At 53.1% G+C, this 25850-nt stretch overlaps 1 protein-coding gene across 1 annotated transcript; it reads left to right on the top strand.

The window, feature by feature from the left end:
- Window positions 1–4370: 4370 nt before the first annotated feature.
- ADORA2B (adenosine A2b receptor) lies at window positions 4371–25824 on the top strand. Its single transcript, XM_027974823.3, has 2 exons — window positions 4371–4795; window positions 24469–25824. Exons 1-2 carry the CDS (start codon window positions 4461–4463, stop codon window positions 25130–25132), a joined length of 999 nt encoding a protein of 332 aa, XP_027830624.1. The 5' UTR covers window positions 4371–4460; the 3' UTR covers window positions 25133–25824.
- The last annotated feature ends 26 nt before the right edge of the window (window positions 25825–25850 follow it).

Here is a 25850-nt window from a genome sequence, read left to right as displayed (position 1 = left end):
CTTTTATTTAAAACAAAAATATGTGTATATGCACACACACACACACACACATATGCCCAGTTCATTAATTCCAGGTTATGTGCCTTTTCACAGGATATGTCATCACTGACATCTTTGATTCTATAACATATGGCTCCATCTTTATATAAGCACAGAAACATGTCTGAAACAATACTCAAAACTGTGCACCCCAATGGGGGTGTAGGATTAGGGAGATTGGCAAGAGCACTTTTCCTGTCTTAAACATGTCTGTGAGTTTAAATTTGTAATATGAGCCTCTGTCATTTTTGCCATGTGTGAAAACAACACATTAACAACAGGTACCAGACCTGGCTATGGTCACCAGATTCCATCCTGAGCTGCTGGAGGGCCAGTTTTACTTTTCCACCCTGGAAAACCTTTATTCTTAAGGGGTGGAGATTCTCCTTTCATAGCTTTTTCATATTTCCCCAGAATCCAAGCTGTCACCTCTGACACCAGGAAGAACGGAGCAGGAGCCGAGCTGAGTCTGGAGCAGGGGCTAGCTGCCCACTGTCTGTGGCCAGTGCAGAGTTAGGACTTCTGTCCTGGACTCTGATTGACAGGAGGTTAGAGAGAAATGAAGTTAGAGGTCACTGAATTCAGCTTTCTCATTTCACGATTTCATCATTGAGGAAACAGAGGTTCAGAGACATGAGGCAATGGTCGTAGTCCTACAGGGAGAGCTGGCCCTGCCCTGGAGACTAGGCTATGGGGTCCACTGTCGTCCTGCACCATCGGGTTCTATCTCAATGGGTGAGCCAAGAACTAAGATCCCCCTGAACTAAAAACTGTGTAGCTCTGAATTCTGTGGCATGCTTTACCAAGAGTTCCAGAAAACATGCCCAGTGGTGGAAACATTTGTGGGGTTATTGAATAAGAAATCCAGAGGGAGCTGTTGCTGGAGTTGGTTGTGCTGTTCAAAGATGTGGTCGAGAACACAAGCCCTTCCTCCATCTTTCCTCCATCACCTTCTATATGTTGATTTTCACATCCTGGACTAGGATGTGATGTCCGTATTCTTTGTCATGTGTGGCAGTTGAAGTCTCTACTCAGTCTGGTGGTCAGCTCACCATTGGACGGAGATTTCTGCAAGTGCCTTGGCCCTATAGGTCCCCCTGCAGGTCCCCCCACTCCTGCAGCAGGGCGCCTGTGTGTGTCGGGTCGGCTTTCAGTGCTCTGGTAGACAGTTTACAACTCTGCCTTAGCCTTCATTTCCTGCTTCCTCAAAGTCAGCCAGAAGTGAGAGATTATTTATTCAGGTCTCCTCTGGGCATATGCATACCCATGTAGCTTCCTATATTCTAAGGAATGAGTCGGAGCTTTTCAAAGTTCCTTATGGACATCTCATTTTCTGATGTTTGTAAGTTTTCGGGCACCCTCTTTTTAGCCTCAGGGTACTGTACTCAGGCAGCTGCACTGTTTCTCCTACCCTCTTTCTGTATACACACATTTCTCCACCTCCAGTGGCCAATTCCTCTATAAAGCTTTATCACAACTTTTCATTAAGCCAATATTTAGTTTTGAATCAGAATTTCTCAATGAGAGCGACATTGGTATTGGCACTTTGCTGGGACAGTTCTCCATTGCAAAGGGCATTTAACATTCCTGGCCTCTGCTCCCAATGCCAGCTGTGGTTACACAAAAGAGAGAACCAAAGACATGCACAGATTTCTAAACACTCTGGAATGCAGTGCCGCTTGGGTTAAGACCCTCCACTTCTCAGAACTGTGACTATCAGTATGAGATGCCTATATACTGTTATTACATTTATAGAGAGAGCTAACATCTCTGATGACATCTCGGAGTGCTGTACCTCCTCTAGAGCCATCTTAATGCCACCTGGATTCTGCTCTTGTGGCTGAGGCAGGACACAGGGGCTGGGGGTGGGGCAGAGGGGTAGGGGGGGGGGGGGGGGTAGTAGGAGGCTGGGGGCCAGGCTTCTGGAAGAAGGTCAGCTGGTTCACAGAATACACCTCCCACCATCACCAGTTAAGACCCACTCTGGTTTGTATGGTTCTGGCCCTAATTTATCCACATGTTCCCGTCACAGCAAGAGTTTGCAAGGAGCCTGGATCCCACTACAGGCAACCACATGGCATATGGATCCTCCTGCCCCCTTTCAGCCCAACGCCTATGAGGTAGGTGTTGCTATTTCATCTTATGCACAAGAAACCATGTCTTAGAGATACCAGTTAACCTGTCCAGGGTCAGTCTCAGAACTGGGCATCAAACCTGGGGTCCCTGCTGCTGAGACCTGGGCTCTGTTCACTGAACCCCAAATTGCTTTCAAGACTAAACCTCAAGACCTCCCCCAGACTCCTCCCTTTCTCCTTTGTTTTCTCAACAATAACTACCCGTTACTGTTACTGCCACCCCCGTGGGTCCAGTTCAGATAGACAGCATCAGGATCACTGAATTCATTTCCAGTAAACTTGGTGGAGAGGGGTAGGCAGCGGGTGAGTGGAAGGGCATGTGTGACTGGGGACTCCGGTGGAACAGAGGACAGAGGAAGAGGCTTTGCTGGGGGTCCAGCGTGGACCCCTGTCACATGGAATTTGGCAGGCTGCATGGAAGGCAGGCTGTGGGATTAGGGTTCCTGCTTGAGAGATTCAAGGAAGGTTTCTTAAAGGAAGTCGGCCTTGGAAAGGGGACCCGGGGATTCCAGGCACAGCAAACCACGCGCCGGGCAGAGCACAGCGACCAGCTGGCTTCCGGCCCCCTCCTGTGCCAGTGCTCCAGCCAGCTCGGCCACTTAACGCTCTGATGGTCAGCGCCCAGCTCAGAGGCTTCCTAGGGCTGGTGTCCAGCACCTCCGGTGGAGCCCCAGCATGCTCCCCAGCGAGGTGGGCCTCCTTTCTCTGCCCTCCCCGCCACCCTGTGTGGCTGTCCGTGAGCCAGGCCCACCCCCGCCAGGCACGGCCCCCCCCCCCAACCCGGCTGCCTCCCCACTGCTCAGTGCTGCCCAGAAAGCCGCTCCCCAGCTCTCCCCGCTCCTCCCCCCAGGAAGCGCTGACCTCTCTGCGGTTCTGTTTCTGCTTCAGCCTTTGGTCCGTATGGTAACAGCGTTTGAGTTAAGTGCGGCGGATGTGAGCGGGGGAGGGAGCGCGTCTGAACTTGGGCCGGCGTGGAGCTTGTGGGGCCTCCAGTGTTTTAGCACAAAACCAAGCTATCTTGACAGAAGTAACAAAACCACATGGAAACTAGAGAGAAAACCCCGGTCACAAGCTCGCCCAGCCGGGCCCTCTTCTGTGAGTGCGTCCCAGACCCTGTTTCTCTGGTGAAACTCGGCAGGTGGTGCCGGTCGTGCTGATGGGGCTGAGGGGCTGTGGTCACCGGTTGCGCTGAGAGAGGGTTTCCGCGCCATCAGTCATCAGTTTAAAGAGGGCACGGCCATAGTTGTTCCCTCTGTTCAAAGAGTTGTGCAACCATCCCCGCACGTAGAATATTTTCATCACCCCAAAGGAAATCCTCTGTCCTGTTATCAGGCAGCTCCATCTTTTATTTTCTGCTTGATGTTATTTCACAAGTTGCTTAACTGCCTTGTCAGGCAACTGCCAGCAAGGGGTGCAGGATGAAGGGTGGTGTAGACTCCGGGCCAGGAGCTTCCCGGAGAGGAGCGGGGACCCGGGGCAGTGATGGGGGCTGGAGGGTGGTGAAAGCCGGCAGTGAGGCTCGACCACCAGCGGGACTGGGGTGCAGAGAAGCCCCGGAAGCCGGATGGGCCGCACCGCGGACGGATGTGGCCGCGGAGACAGCGTCTCCCCGGGACAGGCGAACTGGGGCCGGGGGTGAGGTCAGTCACTGAGGGCGGGGAGGCGGGGCGGGCAGGGCCTGGGAAGGGCTGAGGATAGACTTGGTCTTGGACCTGCTGGGCTTGGGCCGGGTTCTCCTCGGGAGTCCGATAGGCGACAGGGGGCGCAGGGCAAGAATCTGGGGTTCAGCTTGGGGACTGAGCTCAACCGGGGTGACCAGGCAGCCGAGGAAGCGTTGGGAGGGCGAGGCCGTGAAGACGCGGGGTGGGAGTGGGGGGCGGTAGCCCAGCGTTCGGAGGCCGAGGGCAGCCGCCGGGACAGCGCCCTCATCCCTCGCTGGGATGAGGAGCTCGCCCGAGGGACAGGCGGGGAGGAGCGAGCGGCCAGTCCGGCCCGAATCCCCAGCGCCCGGTGGCCGGACGGTGCGACCGCTCCGACCGCCCCGCCGGCTAGGGCGCAGGGAGCGCGGGAAGCGCGGCTCTGCCGGACCCCGCGGCGGGCGGAGGGGGCGGAGGGACGGACCCGGGCGGGCTCGGCCGCGGAGCTGCGCCGCCCCCGCGCCGCGCCGCCCTCGCCCCGCCCGCCGGCCGGCAGAGCACGAGCCCCGGGCTCAGACGCTGAGGGGCAAGCGCGGGCCGGGCGCTCCGGGAAGCCAGGTGGGGCGAGCCCGAGGCGGGCCGGGCGGCGATGCCGCTGGAGGCGCAGGACGCGGTGTACGTGGCGCTGGAGCTGGCGCTGGCCGCGCTGTCGGTGACCGGCAACGTGCTGGTGTGCGCGGCGGTGGGCACCTCGACCGTGCTGCAGACGCCCACCAACTACTTTTTGGTGTCGCTGGCCGCGGCCGACGTGGCCGTGGGGCTGTTCGCCATCCCCTTCGCCGTCACTATCAGCCTGGGCTTCTGCACCGACTTCCACAGCTGCCTCTTCCTCGCCTGTTTCGTTCTCGTGCTCACGCAGAGCTCCATCTTCAGCCTCCTGGCCGTGGCCGTCGACAGATACCTGGCCGTGCGCGTCCCGCTCAGGTGAGGCCCCTGCCCCCGGGAACCCAAACCCTTCCGGCGGCGGGCGCGAGGCATTCGAGTTCCAGCCCGCAGCCTCCTGACCCACGTGCGCCGCGCAAGACCCTCTGGGCGCCTCGCGCGCGTCTGCTTTCCGGAGCCCGATTAGGGACTGCCCTGGGCCCCGGGGGCGCAGCCTGGTGGGGCAGCTCCGGTAAGGCTCCCGGCGCACAGGTGGGCGCCCGCATTCCCTGGGTTTGGTGGGGCCCTGGAGGCTCCAGGACAACCGTGGACGCTGGGACGCGCAGGGCAGAACGACGGGGCTCACGGCCAGACTTCGGGCTGCACCGACCCGGGGGAGGTGCCAGTTAACTTTGGGGAGCCCTGCGTGCTGCGCACGGACTCTAATCACCCCCTTACACTTTAAAGAATTAGAAGGCTTCCCGGCTCTCTAAGACCGATAGCCTGAGAGCCTCGTGCTTTGTGTAACCTTGTCCCAGCCGCTGGGAAGGTGCCACCAGCGTTTCCAAACACCGGAGGACTTGAGGGTTGTTCTTGGTCCCACACTCCGAAAATGCAGGATTCGGGGATGGAGCGCGGCGGCAAGGGGAGTACAGCCCCACGTGCAGCTGCGAGCTTGAGAGCCCGGGTGTTATGCAGGGCTTAAGTGAAAGCACTTTCTCTGTCTCTGGTGCCTGGAGGTCGTTTGGCGTTTCTCAGTTGGGTGAGCTTGGGATCTCTTTGGACTAAGAACTGAGACAGGAAAACTGAGTCACGGGGTAGGTGGGACAGGAAGGAGTTAATAGCTGTCTGCCAAGTCTATTAGGTACTTTAAACTCCTATCCTTTAATCCCATCAGTAATTCCTGAGGTGGGTACCTGCGTCCTGTCGAGGGAGGAGGCTCAGAATGGCAGCTCTGGAGCAGGAGAGGGAGCAGGACCCGCTCAGCGCTGGGCCCCTGCACTCTCAGGCGTGCCTGCCTGCTGCGTCCTGCTCTCCATCCGGGCAGAAAGCGGATTCTGCCTGCAGTGAGTTATAAGGGAAACCTGTTTGAGGGGAATTGACAAGGAATAACAAACACTATCCCAGCAGGCTCACGTGTCAAGCCTGGTCCCTGTGCCCTGCATCTGGGTCCCAGCGGGAGCAGGAAACTCCTGCTTGGTGGGCTGTGAGCCTCCTGTCTGTCCGGGCCTTTCCACGTGCTGCCCCTTGGCCTGCAACCAGGACGCCCCTTCCTCAGGTGTGACAGAGCCCAGGAATTTCCGAGGTCCGGGGCTCACAGCACACTCTTTTTGTGGAGGTCCCTTTCCCACCTCCTGGTCCTCATGTTGGTTACTTGGTGCCCTTCTGGACTTTATGCACCCAGCAGGCAGCCACAGGCACCAGCCGCATCTGCTGGAAGCCCTTTGGGCTTGGCCCTGACAAAGGTCCAGAGAGACCTCTGCTCAAGCTTCAGAAAGCATCCCCCACGCCCGTGCAGCAGGAAGTTCCATGGGAGTTTGAATCTGTCAGTTCTTGTCCTGGTCTCTGCTGGGCGGCTTGAAAGAATGGGTGTGGGTGTGTTAAGGGGAAAGAACTGTGAATCACAGCCCCTGACTTCTCCTTTGCATCTGCTGAGGGCGGGAGGCAGGTGTGGGGAGGGCAGAGCGGCCCGTCCCACCCTGTCCCACCCCTGCCTTCCTGGCTGGCCTGCATGAGGTGTGTGTGACCCGTCCGGGCAAGGGGTGCCTCTGTTCCCTCCCACCCTTCCCTCCCGCCCCCTACTTCCCCACGTGGCGCTAAGCCCACTCTCACAGGCTGGAGAGGTCCTCCTTGCTCCTGTTTCAGCACTTCCTGGCCCCTTGAGCTGAAATGGAGGGCCCCACCGTGCCCTCCTGACTCAGAATCCATGGGGTGGGGTGTATCACCCCATGATTCCAGTATCAGAATTCACTGGGGACTTCTGGACCCACCAAAGTTTGAGAACTTCGGGGAGTCAGGGAGACTGGGAGCACTCCCTTGTTCACTAGCCCAGCTCCCAGGCAGCTCTGAGGCCCTCCCTAGGGTCATGGGAGTGAGGTTGGAAGTGAGCCTGTGAGGGAGGTATCTCCTGTAGGGGCGGCAGGAGCCAGGTGAGGGCCAGGAGCTCAGGTCCGTGTCTTACCTGGGCAAGAACAGTGTTTGGACTCACCCTCAGTGCCAGGTCACTGGTGCCCCAGGGCTCTGAGTGAGGCCCGCGTGGCCACGGTGGGTACAGCTCAAGAGTACAGAGCCCATAGTCCCATAGCGGCCCTGTTGTCAAGGCAGATACTGACCAGGGAGGGTTGCAGGAAAGGGGAGTCAAGGAGATGCTGGACACAAAGATGAGGCGGCCTCAGAGTGAGGGGCGCCTACACACAGGAGACTGTCCTAACTCAAGTCTGCGTGGTTCCTGATGCCTGCCCTGGCCCAGGGTCCAGGCGCAGTGGTGCTCAGGGGGCAGCAGGGATGGGGCGCGGGGTGAGTGTGTGCCCGCAGCTGCTGGCTCTCACTTCACCCTGGGGCCATTTCTGGCTGGAGCACTTCCTCCTCCCAAATCTGATTTCCAGCAAGCCACACCCCAGGTCATTGCGGGACTGAGTGGTCCCCTCTGCCTGCCTGGAGGCCTGCCTCCCTGCTTCTGGACGCTGTTTCCCCAGGCTCTGCTGCTGAAGGAGGGTGTTGCCAGGAACACTGGGTTGGCTGGGTCGGTCAGCAGGATGGAAGGGTCTGTCTGTCTGTCCCTGGACCCTCCTGCCCCCTTTGCCATGTGGCGGCATCTGTTTTCTGGGAGCCTCACATATCCAGTCTGGGAGGGAGGTGTTGGGGAGTCTTAGCAAGACTACGTCTCTAGTGGAAAGGTGACATCCTTGGAGCTCCTTTTAAGTGACTGAACTGTAAGTTTTCGGCAGGGCATTCTGAGTGGCTTTTTGTTTTGTTTACATTTTTTTCCTTTTTTAAAATTGAGCTTTGTTGTTCTTGTTTAGTCACTCAGTCGTGTCCGACTCTTTGTGACCCCCATGGGCTGCAACACACCAGGCTTCCCTTTCCTTCACTGTCTCCCAGAGTTTGTTCAAACTCACGTCCATTGAGTTGGTGATGCCATCCAGCCATCTCATCCTCTGTCACGCCTTCTCTTCCTGCCTTCAGTCTTTCCCAGCATCAAGGTCTTTACAAAAGAGTCGGTTGGCTCTTTGCATCAGGTGGCCATAGTATTAGAGCTTCTACCTCAGTTCTTCCAATAAATATTCAGGACTGATTTCTTTTAGGATTGACTGGTTTGCTCTCTTTGCTGCCCAAGGGACTCTGAAGAGTCTTCTCCAGCACCACAGTTCAAAAGCATCAGTTCTTCAGTGTTTAGCCTTCTTTATTGAGCTACAGTTCCCATATAGTAAAATTCAACTGTAATGTTGTGATTTTTTTATCTTTGGTATTTATTTTTGTCTATTTTATTTATTTGTGCCAGATCTTAGTTGCAGCGCACGGAATCCTTAGTTGCGGCATGTGAACTCTTAGCTGGGGCATGTGGGATCTAGTTCCCTGACCACAGATTGAATCTGGGCCCCCTCTTCGTTGGGAGCATGGAGTCTTAGTCCCTGGACCACCAGGGAAGTCCCTATGATGTTTTGAAATATAGCTGGGAAAGAAGGTTTCAGTTCTGGGTTCCCCCAGCCCCACCTTTCCAGGGACTCCAGCCTTGGGTCCTTCTTTCTTCCACAGCAGGGCCGTCTTTTCTCCCAGATCATTCCCACTGCGGTGGGTTGAGTGGGGGCTCCCAGAAGGATGTCCGCATCCTAATCCCCAGAGCCTTAGATGGGAAAGCGTGAACATCAGCTCATGTAAGCCTTCAGGGAGGAGCTTATCCAGGATGACCTGGCTCCTGAGTACAGTCCCATCCCCATGAAACAGACAAGCAGGGAGAAGCGGGGTCGTGTGGGGATGGAGGCAGAGACTGGAGTGGTGCTGGGCCTCCAGAACCCAACCTCCCCGAAGCCTCTGAGCTCTGAGTGCAGCCCTGCCCACACCATGATTCCAGGCTCTGGCCTCCAGAACCATAGGGGGTAAATGTTCTTGGCTACCATGTAAGTTTGTGGCGCTTTGTTACGTGGCCCCAGGAAACCCGTGTCATTATGCGAAAGTGCGAGACCCCGAGTCCCTCACTGCTTACCCCACCCATGTGCTGGCCGCTCCATGTTTCCTCCCCAAGAAGCTTCTCCACCACGACCTGCCACCAGGCTCTCAGCCTCCCTGTCCCATGTCACCATGGTGCCACCAAGTCATTCCTGTCAGTCAAATTTGAGGGTCCCTCCTGTGCCTCGTTGCCCGTATCCCTCAGCAGCTCTTGACTGGCTCCTGGGGGACCCCCACCCCGCCTCCTCCCGCTCCTCTCCAGCCATCTCCAGTCCGGAGGGCGCCTGGGGTCCTGTCCCCTCGCTGCAGGTAGAGTGCGAGCAGTTGGACAGTCGTCCCTGGGGCTTCAAGGGAGAGGAGCCCCGAGAATCCGGGGTGAGGAGGAGAGGGGGGCTGTCCCCAACTTAGGCTGCCCTGAACCATGGTGACCGGCAGGCAGCCCCTCAGCAGAGGAGGGACAGTGCGCTTGGCTGCAGAGTTTCAACAGCATTCACACTGGACTCTGGAAAGTGCAGGTCACCTTTGATCATGTGGAGAATGAGCGTGTGTAAAGGGCTGAGGTTAACTGCATTCTTGTGAGCTGTGACCACAGCTGTCTGTGGGGCCCTGGGTTGCCTTCGCACCAGCTCACCTGCTGGCCGTGGTCACAGCAGAGGGACAGGGACAGACATTGGACAGGAACATGGTTGTGAGCGGCAGCTGCTCTTTTAACCTTTCCCAAGTGCTGGGTCCCCCGTGTGCCCCCTCTGGGTGAGTCCTTACAGCAGCCTTCTGGGCACTGTCCTGTCAGCCCCTCCTCCACAGATGGGGTGACCAGGGCTCCATCAGTCCAGGGCACACAGCCAGGATGGGGTGAGCCTGTGTCCCCAGAGGGAGAGGGTGCGGGCAGGCTGTCAGAGGACTCCCCTCACAGAGTGGTCCCTTCTAGGAGTGGACGAGGTTGCCAAGACAGAGAGGACCCTGTGGCTGAGGGCAGGGGAGCTGGCTGTGCCTTGGCCGGCCTTCGACCCATCACAGAAGGTGACTCAGCTGCCGGGACCCACGGGGGCATTTTGATCACCTTCCCCTTCCGCAGAGGCAGGAAGAGAGGCCCAGTCTTTCCTGATGCTTCCGATTCATTACCCTCAGGAACTGGGCTTCCCTGTGCTCCTTCCTGTACCTCCGCTCCTCCTCCCCACCCCGGAAATCCATTAAGAGGCTGTGCTCTTGACCTTTGGAGAAGGCAATGGCACCCCACTCCAGTACTCTTGCCTGGAAAATCCCATGGACGGAGGAGCCTGGTGGGCTACAATCCATGGGGTTGCTAAGAGTCAGACACGACTGAGCGACTTCACTTTCACTTTTCACTTTCGTGCATTGGAGAAGGAAATGGCAACCCACTCCAGTGTTCTTGCCTGGAGAATCTCAGGGACTGGGGAGCCTGGTGGGCTGCCGTCCATGGGGTCACACAGAGTCGGACACGACTGAAGCGACTTAGCAGCAGCAGCAGCAGCTCTTGACCTCAGAGGCTGGCAGGCTGGAGACACTGCCCTAGGCAGCAGGAACTGAGCGGCAAGAAGCAAATGTCCCTTCTCTGAAACAATTAAAGTTGGGAACAGACTGAGTGTGGCCTTCCAACTCACCAGGCTGACAAGGGGAGCAGTGCTGTTTCTGGAGGGCAGAGGCTGGAGTTTCCTGCGGGGGACAGATGGGAGGCTAGAGTGTTTTGAGCTGTGGTGGGGCCTGTGCCAGAGGAGCGGGCTTGCCGGGCTTCAGGGTAGGGGTCCCAGCTCAGCAGGTCCAGGGGAGCCCCGAGCTTGCCTAGAAGCTTGGATTTTGTCCTCAAGACACCATAAGTCCATGAAGGACTTGGTTCTGTTTGTTTTGTGTTAGAAATCAACCAGTGTGAAGAAGTCAGCGTTCAGAAGCACAGAGGGTTCAAAAGGCAAGCCCACACCAGCCACTCTGCCTGGGCGGCCCTCCCTCCTGGGTACCCCCTCTGCGGTGGCCACTGGGTTTGTGCTGCCTCCTTTAACAGAACCTGTTGACTCTCTCCCATGCAACCCAAGCCCTCTTCCCCGCCTGGTTCCCTTCAATTTCTGTTACATTTTGATTTTTTCCTGTGGGTCGTATTTCAGCCTCTATTTCTAATGCCATCACTTGTAGGCAGTATGTGTTAGCTGTGGAGGAAAAGAAGGAAAAGTGTTCTTCCCCCGTCTCTCTGCCCCTGCTGTCGCTCCATCTCTACCTCACTTTTGAGCAGGTATGTGGTTTCGCCTACTTGATAGAGGTTTCATTTTCGAAAGGTGATCCCTGCTGTAGTAAAGAGATTGAAACTGGGTAAGAGATAAACTGTGGAAGTAAGTCACCCAGTCTGACCTTTGGTTTCCCACTTTGCCTGTGAGACACCTCCACTGCTTCTTGGTTTTCTTCTGTAGAAATTACGTACTGAAGGTGTTTGTGCTGTGCCATTGTTTTTACACTGCCGATGTTAATTTCTTCTGCGTTTTATTCCATACCTATGGTAAAGTTCCCTGCACTTTGTGGAAAAGTTCCGAAAGGTGGAAACAGGTACCTGGCATGTATAATATCATATTCTGCTCATGTGTTTCTCACTCATCCTGAGCAGAGCATCCAACTGGAGCAGAAATGCACGCCTGTCACTAACCCACCTTCTCCAGGTGCGTGCTTAGTCGCTAAGTCGTGTCTGACTCTCTGCAACCCCGTGGACTGTGGCCAACAGGCCCCTCTGTCCATGGGGTTTCCTAGGCAAGAATACTGGAGTGGGTTGCTGTTTGAGACGGTTCTAAAGGCGAGTCACTCAGGTTCTGTTTGTGGGTGCCTCCCACTGATCAGAATGGTGTCAGATTTTAGTCTGCCCCATGTTTGGACCATGAGCTTCCCATTTGGAAATTAAGACAGCCTGGCTCCCACACGTCCTCGTGGTGGAGGGTGCTGGCAACCATGTGGGTGTCGCCGTGGCTCTGCCTGTCGTGCTCTTCAGGTGGTTCTGCCATTTCTTGCCACCGCCCTGCTTGCTTTCCTCTTTCTGGGATCCCACATGTGTGTGTCTGTGTACCACCCTTAGGGATCATTTTTAGGACCTGGGTTCTTCCATGCCAAAAACATGGCTTCTTTCTCACATGTGGTTGGCGACTGGAATGGATGTGATCAGAGGCTAGAAGGTGTTGCTTTGGCACCCAGGGTTGCTCAAGAAATCTGACGTGGGTGTGGGTGTGGTTCTTCTTTGTAACTCTTGTTTCCGTGGAAGCCTTTGGGATCCTTTGCTTTGCTTGGTGTCCTGAAATTGCATGAAGTGAAAGTGTTAGTTCCTTTGTCCATGGAATTCTCCAGGCTTGCTGCTGGAGTGGGTTGCTGTTTCCTTCTCCAGGGGATCTTCCCGACCCAGGGATCCAATGTGGGTCTCCCACATTGCGGGTGGATTCTTTACAGTCTGAGCCACCAGGGAAGCCCATGAGGTTGGCTCTAAATACTCACTTTCAGCTCTTCTCCTTCATCTGAGGATGATATCTTTCCAGTCTGAAGATTGAGGTTTTCTGTCAGCTCTGAAATCTTAAAAGAGAAGTTTTCTAGATTATTTTCTTATGTCCATTCCCTGTTTTTCCTTCTGGGGTTTTTGATAGGTGGAGACTTTCCCTCCTTGACTGATTTTGCCTTTTAGATGTCCTCTTACACATAAGGTTCCAATGCTTATCTCTTCATTCTCCCCTGGACGAGTTCCTTGACTTCCCCCACCCCAGTTCTTCTTCTTTTTAATTTTAGCATTCATATTTTTCCTGTTGATTTAAGGTTAAGTTTCTGGACTTGACTTTGAAAGGCCAGTTTTGGACTCACGTGATTGAGATTCTTGCTGTGGCACAGACTATATATATAATCAAAACTCGCCCCCCCCCGCACCAACCCTATCCTCTGTCGCTGGGTCTGGAGCTTCAGCTTGAGGGGAGGGTGGAGTGTCAAGGGATATATGCCCAGTGCAGTGGGAGGGGGGTGAGGCTGCCCCAGGCTGGCCAGCAAGCCTTTGCCTTGACCTCCACTCCTTCTCTAAATACTGTCTGGACCGTGCTGTCCGCGAGGTGGGAGCCTCTTGTCCCAGCCGCCCTGTTTCTGATTCAAGGCTCCATGCCCCTCCCGACAATCCCATCTGCCCTCTGGCTTCTGGAAACTCACCAGATTCTCTGGCTTGCTGGGCGTGTCCTTCAACTTACCCTTTTAGGAGGGTTTTGAGTTTACTTCCTTTCTGCTGCCCTTAAACATGGTTTTCTGAGAAGTGACAATTAGGTGCGACTTGGAAGGCCAGGAGGGGCTTTTAATCAGGAGTTTGCTGAGGTCAGGTTTGCATTACTGAACAACCACTCTGGCGGACGGCAGGGGCATGGACTGGAGGGCAGCTCACTGTCACTGGGTGAGAAGGAAGGAGCGTGGCTGGCGCAGAGGCCACGGAGATGGAGACAGAGTCTAGGGATCCTTGAGGCGGGAAACGTCTGGACTTCTCCACCCAGAAGAAGGCTGATGCCAGAGGCAGCTGGGAGGTCAGCAGAGTCCAGAGCAGAGGGACTGCCAGGCTGACTGGACATCTGGACAGGAGTGGACCCTGAGGCCAGAGGAAGACCCTGGGGTGACAGTCAGTGAGCAGGGCCAGAGACATGGCTGGTCAGGGCCAGATGGCCGTGTATTCACTATGGTTTTTTTTAATATGGAGACTGTAAATATTAAATTTTGGTGCTGGAGAAGACTCTTGAGAGTCCCTTGGACAGCATGGAGATCAAAGCAGTTAATCCTAAAGGAAATCAACCCTGAATATTCATTGGAAGGACTGATAATGAAGCTCCAATACTTTGGCCAACTGATGCAAAAATCCATCTCATTGGAAAAGACCCTGATGCTGGGCAAGGTTGAGGGCAGGAGGAGAAGGGGGTGACAGAGGATGAGATGGTTGGATGGCACCACTGACTCAATGGACATGAATTTGAGCACACTCTAGGAGATAATGAAGAACAGGAAAGCCTGGCATGCTGCAGTTGAGGTTGCAAAGAGTTGGACATGACTAAGCGACTGAACAACAACACATCTCTATTGAAAGGCATCACAGGCAGGTGCTGTAGGCTGCAGCTGCCCCCACCCCAAGCCAGGTCTCTTTGGTGGCTTCTCAGCTTCCGCCCTGTTCCCGACACCAGCTCTGCACCCATACTGCCCCTCTTTCCTTGACCTGATGCTCCCTGCAGCATCTGGGGCTGAGGCCAGCCTCCCGCCAGTTCTGGTCTCTCCTCCAGCCTCGCCCTCCCCTCCCTCTTTGTGTGTCTGCTCTGCTTCTCAGGCCGCCTCAGTTCCCTGGCTGAGGTCAGGCCTTTGCACCTGCTGTCCCCCTGCCTGGCACATTCTGAACCTGCGGGCTCCTCCTGACCCTCACGGCACTCTCTCTGTGAGGCAGCCTCGCAGCTTCCGTGCACGTGGGGCGCTTTCTAGATGATTCGTCTGTTAACGCAGGGCTCGTGCTGCTCCCTCAGCCTCCCCAGGAGGCGGCCCAGTGACTAGCCTGTGTGCTTGCGTGTGCACACGCGTGTGCTGGGGGACCTGCCCTGATAGGCGTGGACCAGCTTGTGGCCAAGATACAATGAGCCCATGGAAGGTGTCTTCAGGATAAAGCAGGGTAGAGCGGGAGTGCTGGGGTGACCCACAAGGAAAGGAAGGAGAAAAACAAGGTTGTGTTTCCAAGGGGAGACTTAGCTCTTAAGTTTGGCATTTTCTAAAATCATTAGAAATGTAGTTTTTTAATAGCAGGGACTTTAAAAAAATTACACGATGGATGTGTGTGTGTGTACATACATATACAAGCACACATATACCGTACCCATTCTGAAAATTTTAAAAAGTCCTTGCTATTAATGGATGTGTATATATGTCTCTGTACCTATATCTGTGTGTTTGTATACACACATATTTGTATCCATCTGACTCATCTGGTCTGTGGTTTCAGAAAGAATGAGTCATTCTGAACTAGTGAGTTTTTTTCACGACTTCTAAATTGCAAAACTAATATAAATCCCTAATTGCTTACATTTTACTACTTTTGCTTCCTCTGTCTTACACCCACCCACACCCACAGGCACAGTTACACTCAGGAGCTTTAAGACTGACATGATATAGTCTATAGTCAGATGCCCCAATTGCCCTGATCATGTTCTTTACAGTTTAAAAAAAAAAAAAAATCCAGGTTTCCAGTAAAATGCCACGTGTGCATCTAATATGTTCTTTTGGCTTTGTTCATCTGTTTGTAAACATCTATTTCTTTGCCTGTACTGGGGCTTAGCTGTGCACCTGGGGTCTCTTAGTTGCGTCGCGTGGAATCTAGTTCCCCTGCCAGGGATCGAACACAGGCCCCCTGGAGTGGGAGCTCAGAATCTTAGCCGCTGGACCACCAGGGAGTCCTGGTTTTCTTTCATCAGAAGAGTTCCTCAGCCTTTTTTCCTTCTCTTTCAATACATTGTTTTTCGTTTGGTTGTTTCCTTGCAATTAGGTCCAGTTTCTGGTGGGAACACTGCCTGCTTGATGTTGTGTCCATCTCCACCTGTCACAAAGGAAGGCGCTCGGGGTCCACCTGTCCGCTGCTGTCATTTTAGAGCTCCCTTAGTTACAGCTGTGGCCACCAGGGTTCATCACAGTGAAGCTGTGCTTTCCTACCAATGATTCTTCTTAGATCAGTTACACCCTGTCAGATGGTAATTTTATTGTTTCTCAGTTGTTTTACTGTATCAGTTGGCTTTCTTCTAAAGGGAAGAGGTTGCCTTTTCTTTGCTCTTCCTTACTTTTTTACACACAGTGGACTTAGGGAATGTTATTTTCATGTATTGTGTTACTGTCCATTCCTGCCCAGGCTTGGAGGATGGGAGCCCATTCAGGCTGACTTCTGCCTGAGCGTCCCCATTACGTTTTTGAGCATGTCTTATGTTCTGGTACAGAAAGGTTTTCCAGGCTCCGGTGTGTGTTCTAGCATCGGAATCAGCCGTTTCTCCAAGGAGCCCTGCTTCCTTTCGGTGGAGAGCGGTGTCTAGGAGCCAAGATCTGGCTGGTGTGCTCGTGGATGCCAGAGCATCGTCTCTTCTGGCCCTTGGGATGAGCAGAGCGAGGAGAACTTTGTTTTGTTTTGTTAGATAACCACTTGGAAGAACTCTCACTGTCTCATTAATGAGCAGGATGATGGAGTTAATAAGCAGGTCATCATTTGGCAGCTGTCAGCCTAGTAACCGGTTCAGGCAAGAAGTCAATAGGTGATAAAACTCACTGATGGAACTTAAAGGAGGGCCAAGACACTCACCTCATGGACTCAGCTCGCCAGGCTCCTCTGTCCATAAGATTCCCCAGGCAAGAATACTGGAATGGGTTGCCATTCTCTTCTCCAGGGGATCTTCCCAACTCAGGGATCAAACCCGGGTCTCCTGCATTGCAGGTGGATTGTTTACCATCTGAGCCACCAGGGAAGCCCAGATATATTTACAAAATCTCAAAGTACGTGCACCACAAGATATAACTCATCATAAACAGTGGCAGTTGTAGTGGAGAAGCCTAGTGGACACTCCAGTGACCGCTTTGCATCTACGTTACTGTCACCAGGATCCACATGCCTCTTGGTATCTAACTGGTTATGTGCGTGGTGACCGATGTGTTTGATAATTAATGTGACCGCTGTCCTTCCCCAGGCGGGGGGTTCCTGTCGTGTGAATGGGAGCATGTGTGCTGGGTGAACAGAAAGGTATTGGGGCGATGCAGGTGTTGTCTTGGTGGTGTTAACATCACTGGCTTCAGCAGGAGAGGAAAGACCCCTCAGTGTGACTGCTGTGCGGCCCAGAGGGGCCAAGGAGAGTAAAGCAGGACCCAGGTCTGGGCCTCTCTGCCTGCTGGCCACCGTGCACCTCCACCCCCACCCCGCTGGCACCCAGTGCGGTCATGGTCCCACTCACTCGCATCTCCTCGTCCAACTCCATCGTCTTGGCACCCGTCAGCCTTGCTCTCATTGCAGTTTTGCCAGGATTTCCATTAGACTTCCTGGTATATTGTTAATATTCACCGTGGCAGCTCTACCCCGAGAGACCTGCCCGCTGGGTGGTGAGAGTCACTTTGTTAGTGCTCTAGTTACAGCGCTTGGTAGGTTTTGAGAGGTCCGTCCTCGCCCCTTGTCGTGCAAGTCCTGTTGTTATTTGTGTGTGGTTTTAGAGGATGAGAAATTTTCTAAGGATTATACATTGCTTCAGAGCAGAAGTATTTCTGTTACAGAGGAATGAAACTTGTGAGTGAGACTGAACGTAAAGAAAAAAGACGCTGAGCGAACAATCAGCAATTTTAAGAAGCAGGACAGAACTCCGTGTGTGTTTGCTTAGTGACCTGCATGCAGAAAGTGCTTCGTGCACATGATGTCTGGGATCAAAGGCCAGGCAGCAGCGGGGTGGGTTCCGCTGCCACCAAAGGCCCCATTTTTCTGAGAGCAGAGCTCAGACTCTCCCTGTCTGGACTCAGTGTCACTGCCAGGGACAGCTGCCCTTGAGGATCCGCTAACTCAGAGCTCCCTGAGCGCTGGGAATCCTGAGACAGTGGCTGGTCTGAGATGCAGGGGAAGAGGAGCTCTGCCCCAGAAATAGACCAATGCTGGTTCAGCCGTGCCCGGCGAGCCCTCTTTCATGACTAACCCGCCGTTCACACTGCTTGTTCCCTTCTGTTGACTCCGGCCATGTGACTGTCTTGATCTGGCTCGTCTGTGGTGGGAGGGGCGGCGGGGGTGGGGAGGGTGTCCAGCACAGCAAGGGTTCCGTCACTTCCCAGAGCCAGACGCCCCCAGGACACCCTTCTGTGTGGCTGGAGCTGGTCCTACTTGTCGGAATAGGGAAGGCACCTGTCTCCTCTGTCCATCAACTTCCACTTACTTGCCCTGCACTCGAGGCAGATGTAGGGAAGGACATGTTGCCTGCCTTTCAGGAATGGTTTGGGGACACATGAGGATGTCCTGAGACCAGAGGTGCACAGGGAGAAGGAGTGAGGGGTGGGCAGGGGGAAGCCGGGCATTCTGGAGAGGACAGAGGCCCAGCCGGAAGTGGGAGATGGGAGGGGACATGGGAGGAGGGGAGCGGAGCTCCCATGAGATGCTAGGGCCCCTGGGGGTCATCCCCGCAGCCTTCTGCCCAGTGCATCAACCCCTGCCTGCTCTCCAGAATCCCTGGCCGTCCCTCACCTGCGTCTGGGTCCAGGCAGCGCAGCCTGGACACTGACTGTCCTGCCATCGTGGGGCTGCAGCTCTGGTGCCAGTTATGCCTCTGCCTTAAATTCCCCCACCATCCCCCCTGGGGGGTCTAGTTGTGTCACTAGCAGAAGAAAGTCTTTCTGCCACCTTTTAAGGACTGCCTACCAAGAGGGCAGCAGAGGCCTCTGCCAGTTCCCACGTGGCTGCCCGCGGAGTTGGGGGCGGGGAATCCCTGGCACCAGCAGCAGCTTTGGCAAGAGCAGAGGGCGACTGAGCAGGGCTGGCTGCACCCACACTGGGCCTGTGGCTGGGTGAGCAGGCAGGTGGATTGTGGGCGGGAGCTGGGATTGGGGGAAGAATCACAGGGTCCTGAGGAAGACAATACCTGCCTTGGACACAATCGGAATCAGATTGGCTGAGTGGCTTTGTATTCTCACTGTGGCTTTGGAGCTGCAGGCCAGTGTCCACCTCTGTGAGCCGGAAGTGGCAGTGATGACCTTGGGCGCGGGCTGAGCAGGACATGCGGGCCTGCAGGTGGTGCTGCACTCAGGTCAGGGAGGCCGTGTTTCTGATGTGCTCTGTACAGCTGGTGGGGGCGGTCTGCAGGGACTTGTCTCCAGGACAGGTCGTCTGGCTGTGAGATTCAGAGGCTGCTCCAGCGGGGGTGTCTGTGTGTACAGTCCTTGCTGGCACCCTGCCCCACGCCAGTGTCTTCTCTCAAGTCAACCACCGGAAGTTTCCTAACTGCCCTGCTTGCCGCCTTGCTCTGCTAAACGCCGTCTCTGCAGGGATCTCTATACCAGCACAGCATGCCTTGGGGCCCAGCCCTCCACCCCCTGGCCTCTCCCTGCTCTGGGGCAGCTGAGTGTCACACTTCGCCCCTCCCCGTGGCCTGAGGACGCCCCGCCTTGCTTGAGGTTGTTCACATTCTCTCCTGCTTCTCTGGGAGAGTGAAATCCCTTCCTGTCTGGAAGCCTTGCACATTCTGTTCTCTTTGCTTCTTGTTGTTGAGTTGCTCAGTCGTGTCTGACTCTGTGACCCCATGGACTGCAGCAACACAGGCTCCTGTGTCCGTCACTATCTCCCTAAGCTTGCTCAAACTCATGTCCATTGAGTCAGTGATGCCATCCAGCCATCTCATCCTCTGTTATCCCCTTCTCTTCCTGCTTTCAGTCTTTCCCAGCATCAGGGTCTTTTCCAATGAGTTTACTCTTCGCATCAGGTGGCCAAAGTATCGGAGCTTCAGCTTCAGCATCAGGCCTTCCAATGAATATTCAGGGTTGATTTCCTTTAGGATTGACTGGTTTGATCTCCTTGCTGTCCAAGGGACTCTCAAGAGTCTTCTCCAACACCACAGTTCAAAACCATCAATTCTTAGGTGCTTAGCCTTCTTTATGGTCCAACTCTCATATCCATACATGACTATTGGAAAAACCATAGCTTTGACTATACAGTCATCTGTGGGCAAAGTGATCTCTGCTTTTTAATACACTGTCTAGTTTGTCATAGCTTTTCTTCCAGGGAGCAAGCATCTCTTAATTTCATGTCTGTAGTGACTGTTTCCTCTGCTTAGAAAGCCACTCTTCCCAGTTTCCAGACCCTTCTCTCCTTCTCTGCCACTGTCTAAGAGGCTTCCCTGATGCCGTGTCTGAGCTCTTCCTGGCTTTCTCTTACCTGTACCCTGTTCATTTTGATTTGACCAAATTCCTTCCGACTTGTGTTTGTGTGTTTACCTGTTTATTTTCTGTCTGTTCCATTAGCTCGGTCACCCACGAGGGCCATGATTCTGTTCGCTGTGCCAGCAGAGTGCATGGCTCAAAGGGCGAACTCTGAATGAAATAATGAACCACTAGAGGAGAAAGGCCGTGATGGGGTTCACAGAGAAGGCTGTGACCAGCAGCTCCCCAGATGAAATTAGCTGCTTTTTCTCATCTAAGACAACTGAGCATGAAAGTTATTTTTCACAGGCAGGATCCAGCAGTTGTGAGAAGTTCAGACATGGTTGCGTTCCAGCTGTTTTGAACTCTGGCAGGAAACCCCCACCCCCCCCCCCACCCCCACCCCCGGGACCCTTTTGTGTACAGAGGATTCTAATGTTGCTCAGACACAAGTGAAGTTAAAAAAGCAGCATAATGTGGTGCGAGGAACAGGGGCCTCAAGCCTGAACTTAGCTTTGGTCTTTGGTTCTTATATATTGCCTTTGTTACCTAAAAACTTTGTGTATCTCTTTCCTCATTTGTAAAATAGAGAAGTTGGACTAGACAAGATAAAAATCCCTTCCAGTTTATATAAGCATGCTTTTAGCTGCAGGTAACAGTGACTTTTAAGCAGTCAAGACTGTCGATTCTCTCTTGAGCTAGAATATGGAACCGTGGTGGTTCTAGAGTTGGTGTAGGGGTTAAAACACACCATTGAGAACCTGGACTCTCTCCTTACTTCTGCTTTGCCACTAGCCTTGTTTTTCAGGCTCCTGCCTCATGGTCACAGGATGCTTCACAGCCTCCTGGAAAAGCAGAAATGGATGGGCATGGGAGAGGAGCTCTCCTCATGGGTCTCTCTCCTTTTACCATGTAGTCTCTCTTGGAAGTATTCTAGCAGACTTCCTTTGTCTCATTGGCTAAAACCACCTCCTGTAGCCACCCCAGTCCATGACTGAGAGAGAATTTGCTTGCCCTGATCTAATTCATCCCCGGGGCTGGTCTGCACTCAGCTGTATGCACTTCAGAAAAGCAGAGGCGTGAGGGCAGGGCCGCTGCAGAGGCTGCCTCGTGGGCCTAAGGTTCTGTGTCTAAGAGTTGTGTCTGCAGGAGGCGGCCCTGTTACCCTCCAAGGGCCTGACTGCGTTCTTCACGTCCCTGGTGCAGTCATGGCCGGGAAAGATATTCCTGTAAGAAATGGCTTTACATTCCTAAACGAGGAGGGAAGCAGAGGGGAGTTGGAAGTAGATGCAGCTGAATGGCAGCTGCGCCCGCAGGTCCTTTGCCATCAAGGCCCCTCAGCTAAGCTGCCTGTTGCTGAGAGCAGAGATGAGGGATTGTTGCCGATGGGAGGCGAGACCTCCCCAGTGGGCCAGTTCTGCTGCCCATCCAGGCCCCAGCATCAGGCGTTCCTAAGGAGCAGGCTCTCTAAAGCTGTCTGGTAACAAGTCAGAATATGTGTGTGTGAGCTCATTACTAATGTGCCAGGCACTTTGATAGCTCCTGGGGATGCTGATGCAAAGGGACGAGGTCCGAGTCCTTAAGAGGCTGGATGTTCTAGTCGAAGGGCAGACACCTGTAACATAAACAAAGCTCTGTGATAGGTGTGTGTCAGGGGGTGGAGAGTGGGCGTGGCCCCTCCACCCATGAGCTGAGCTGGAAAGGAGGTGACCTTTGAGACAGCAGCTGGGCCAGGAGGCCGCTGTGGGGAGCCACAGGCCAGGGGCACATGGGGCCATGGCCCGAGGCTCTTTGGGCCACACGGACAAGTGTGGGCTTGGTCCCACAGCAAAGGAGATCGGACACTTTCCATAGACAAGTCCCAGGATAACGTGTACCCAGTTACTGCCCAGCTCTCTTCCCAGAGGTTAATGATTTTATTTCATCTTTTTCCAATACATTATGTCGAATACATATTAGGGACCACTTATGAATAGCAAAGTTTGTCTTTGCTATAAACTGTTGTTTTAGGCTAGTTGATAGCAAAATGTCCAAAACGTCTATTATGATTTCTAGAGATTTTAAGTAAGAGTTAATGGTCTAAAAGTTACTTTAAAAAATTTAATACTTGCTACATTCCTTCCCAACTTTTATCAGCTTTGCTGAGCTGAGACAGCCAGGGATGCTCCCAGAAGTGTTCTCAGCATTTCCCCAGGAAGTTCAGTGCAGGAGGTGGGGGTGGGGGTGGGGGCGGTGGAACAGTTCTTCCTGGGTGTTTGTGGGAGACCAGTCTTCTCGCCCAGAGCCACCAGGTGGAGCTGCCTGACTCAAGGGGCCTCCAGGCCTCACTTCTCAGGTTCTTGTTCAAGGGCATCTTATCACACCTCACCTTCCGCACTCTGCTTTTTCCTTTTTTATATTATGCGTCTCCTTCTAACACACCATGTAACTTACTGATGTTTGTTTTTCATTCTGATCTGTCCTCCTACTAGAACTAAGTCCCTGAAGAGCAGGGGTCTTTGTGGGTTCTGTTCCCTGTGTATCTTGGCCCCCTATACTTGTGTCTCGTAGGAGATCTAGACCCAAGGTTGGTATCTGGGTAATCAAAAAGCAGCCTTTAAGAATTTGTCACTTGGGACTTCCCTGGTGGTCCAGTGGCTAGGACTCCATGCTTCCAAACCAGAGGGTCCAGGTTTGATTCCTGGTCAGGGAACTAGATCCTGCATCAGTTCAGTTCAGTTGCTCAGTCATGTCCGACTCTTAGCGACCCCATGAACCACAGCACGCCAGGCATCCCTGTCCATCACCAACTGCCGGAGTCTACCCAAACCCATGTCCATTGAGTCAATGATGCCATCCAACCATCTCATCCTCTGTCATCCCCTTCTCCTCCTGCCCTCAATCTTTCCCAGCATCAGGGTCTTTTCAAATGAGTCAGGTCTTCACATGAGGTGGCCAAAGTATTGGAGTTTCAGCTTCAACATCAGTCCTTCCAATGAACATCCAGGACTGATCTCCTTTAGGATGGCCTGGCTGGATCCCCTTGAAGTCCAAGGGACTCTCAAGAGTCTTCTCCAACACCACAGTTCAAAAGCATCAATTCTTCGGCACTCAGCTTTCTTTATGATACAACTTTCACATCCATACATGACTACTGGAAAAACCATAGCCTTGACTAGATGGACCTTTGTTGATAAAGTAATGTCTCTGCTTTTGACTATGCTATCTAGGTTGGCCATAACTTTCCTTCCAAGGAGTAAGCATCTTTTAATTTCATGGCTACAATCACCATCTGCAGTGATTCTGGAGCCCCCAAAATAAAGTCAGCCACTGTTTCCCCATCTATTTGCCATGAAGTAATGGGACCAGATGCCATGATCTTAGTTTTCTGAATGTTGTGCTTTAAGCCAACTTTTTCACTCTCCTCTTTCACTTTCATCAAGAGGTTCTTTAGTTCTTTTTCACTTTCTGCCATAAGGGTGGTGTCATCTGCATATCTGAGGTTCTTGATATTTCTCCCAGCAATCTTGATTCCAGCTTGTGCTTCTTCCAGCCCAGTGTTTCTCATAATGTACTCGGCATATGAGTTAAATAAGCAGGGTGACAGTATACAGCCTTGACGTACTCCTTTTCCTATCTGGAACCAGTCTGTTGTTCCATGTCCAGTTCTAACTGTTGCTTCCTGATCTGCATACAGATTTCTCAAGAGGCAGGTCAGGTGGTCTGGTATTCCCATCTCTTTCAGAATTTTCCAGTTTATTATGATCCACACAGTCAAAGGCTTTGGCATAGTCAATAAAGCAGAAATAAACGTTTTTCTGAAACTCTTGCTTTTTCGATGATCCAGCACATGTTGGCAATGTGCTCTCTGGTTCCTCTGCCTTTTCTAAAACCAGCTTGAACACCTGGAAGTTCACAATTCATATATTACTGAAGCCTGGCTTGGAGAATTTTGAGCATTACTTTACTAGTGTGTGAGATGAGTGCAATTGTGCAGTAGTTTGAGCATTCTTTGGCACTGCCTTTCTTTGGGATTGGAATGAAAACTGACCTTTTCCAGTCCTGTGGCCACTGCTGAGTTTTCCAAATTTGCTGGATATTGAGTGCAGCACTTTCACAGCATCATCTTTTTTCTAGCTCAACTGGATTTCCATCACTTCCACTAGCTTTGTTCGTAGTGATGCTTCCCAAGGCCCACTTGACTTCGCATTCCCAGAAGTCTGGCTCTAGGTGAGTGTGAGTGATCCCACCATCATGATTATCTGGGTGATGAAGATCTTTTTGTATAGTTCTTCTGTGTATTCTTGCCACCTCTTCTTAATATCTTCTGCTTCTGTTAGGTCCATACCATTTCTGTCCTTTCCTGAGCCCATCTTTGCATGAAATGTTCCCTTGGCATCCTGCATACTGCAACTGAAAGATCCTGACTGCTGCAACTAAGAGCTGGCGCAGCCAAACGAATATTTTAAAAAAGAATTTGCTACTTGCTCTCCTTGAGCATTATTTATCATCAGAGGTGAGTTAGTAAGAGTGAAAATCTTGAAGCAAAGCTGTTTATACATTTGACTGTCATCAGAGTTGCAGACAAAAGCCCCTAGCACCCTCTGAGTGTGGACCTGAGGCTGTTGGGGTCAAGTCCGGGCACAGAAAGCAGACATGGTGGGGTGCTCTGAGTTTTCTGTAACAGACCATGTCCTTTTGAACAGGTATAAGAGTCTGGTCACTGGGGCTCGAGCGAGAGGAGTCATAGCTGCCCTCTGGGGCCTGGCCTTTGGCATTGGCTTGACACCATTCTTGGGGTGGAACAGCAGAAAAAGTGCCATCAACTGCACGGAGCCGGGGGATGGAGCCGCGAACGTGACCTGCTGCCTCATCAGGTGTCTCTTCGAAAACGTGGTGCCCATGAGCTACATGGTGTACTTCAACTTTTTTGGCTGCGTCCTGCCCCCACTGCTCATCATGCTGGTCATCTATGTCAAGATCTTCCTGGTGGCCTGCAGGCAGCTACAGCGCACAGAGCTCATGGACCACTCAAGGACCGTCCTCCAGCGGGAGATCCACGCGGCCAAGTCCCTGGCCATGATTGTTGGCATCTTTGCCCTGTGCTGGCTGCCGGTCCACGCCATCAACTGCGCCTCGCTCTTCCAGCCAACCTGGGCCAAGGAGAAGCCCAAGTGGGCGATGAACATAGCCATCCTCCTGTCGCACGCCAACTCGGCTGTCAACCCCATCGTCTACGCCTACCGGAACCGAGACTTCCGCTACACTTTTCACAAAATCATTTCCAGGTACATCCTCTGCCAGACGGATGTCTTCAAGAGTGGGGAGGGGCAGGTGGGGTCGCAGCCCACTCTCCAGCTGGGCCTATGACCCAGGCTCTGGCCTCTTCCAGGAGAAGGCTCAGTAACAAAGGGACGGGGCACGCTTGGCCAGTTCTCACTGGAAAGACAGCAACCCTCACAGGCCAGCCGGTTGCCTCTTCTGGGTGCTTCCCTGGAGATTCCAAGTACCTCGTTAACATGTGACTACTACTTCCTGAGGTTGACAAATGTATTTATGGCTCTCTGGCTGCTTTGTGTGGATGCTGCTGATGATATGAATGGATTGTAAAAGTATGTTTTGCTTTTTTATAGTAGAAAATGATCAAAACTATTTTACTGTGACATACTGTGAACTATAATACAAATTTTTTTTAACTTGGAGGCAATGGGAAAGGTTGGACATGTTAAAAATAATACCTATTCTGAGGAAGGTGACCAGGAAAAGTAAAAGTATTAATCTTCAACCAAGAGACTGCTGTTTTAGGGAAATGACAGGCTTGTAAGTTCTAACATAGAGCATCACAGCAGGCTCGACAACATTGTGCTCCATGTACAGAAGCAGCTGGAGAAGTGGGGTCCTCCACTACCAGGCTCCAATCCCCTCCCAGAGCTAGGTGGTGATTTTTATATCTCTCCCAAGTTCAAGTTTGGCCATGATGCTGGACCCCAAAGTGAAAATTTTACTAAGGTGGGTTATGTAACTGTGTTTCTGTATGAGGTGAAATAAAAATAAAAACTTAACATGTTCTGGGTGTTGTGCCAGCTTG

The sequence above is a fragment of the Ovis aries genome, chromosome 11, assembly GCF_016772045.2.
Source record: "Ovis aries strain OAR_USU_Benz2616 breed Rambouillet chromosome 11, ARS-UI_Ramb_v3.0, whole genome shotgun sequence".
In the NCBI taxonomy this organism is placed as follows: Eukaryota; Metazoa; Chordata; class Mammalia; order Artiodactyla; family Bovidae; genus Ovis; species Ovis aries.
Note: the sequence above shows the minus strand (reverse complement) of the source record. Positions and strands in the feature narration are given on the sequence as shown.

Bases quoted from the DNA above. Each gene is read 5' to 3' on its own strand.
- ADORA2B (XM_027974823.3), top strand. From the start codon at position 4,461: ATGCCGCTGGAGGCGCAGGACGCGGTGTACGTGGCGCTGGAGCTGGCG. The intron at 4,796-24,468 runs GTGAGGCCCCTG...CCTTTTGAACAG, and splicing joins GCCGTGCGCGTCCCGCTCAG to GTATAAGAGTCTGGTCACTG.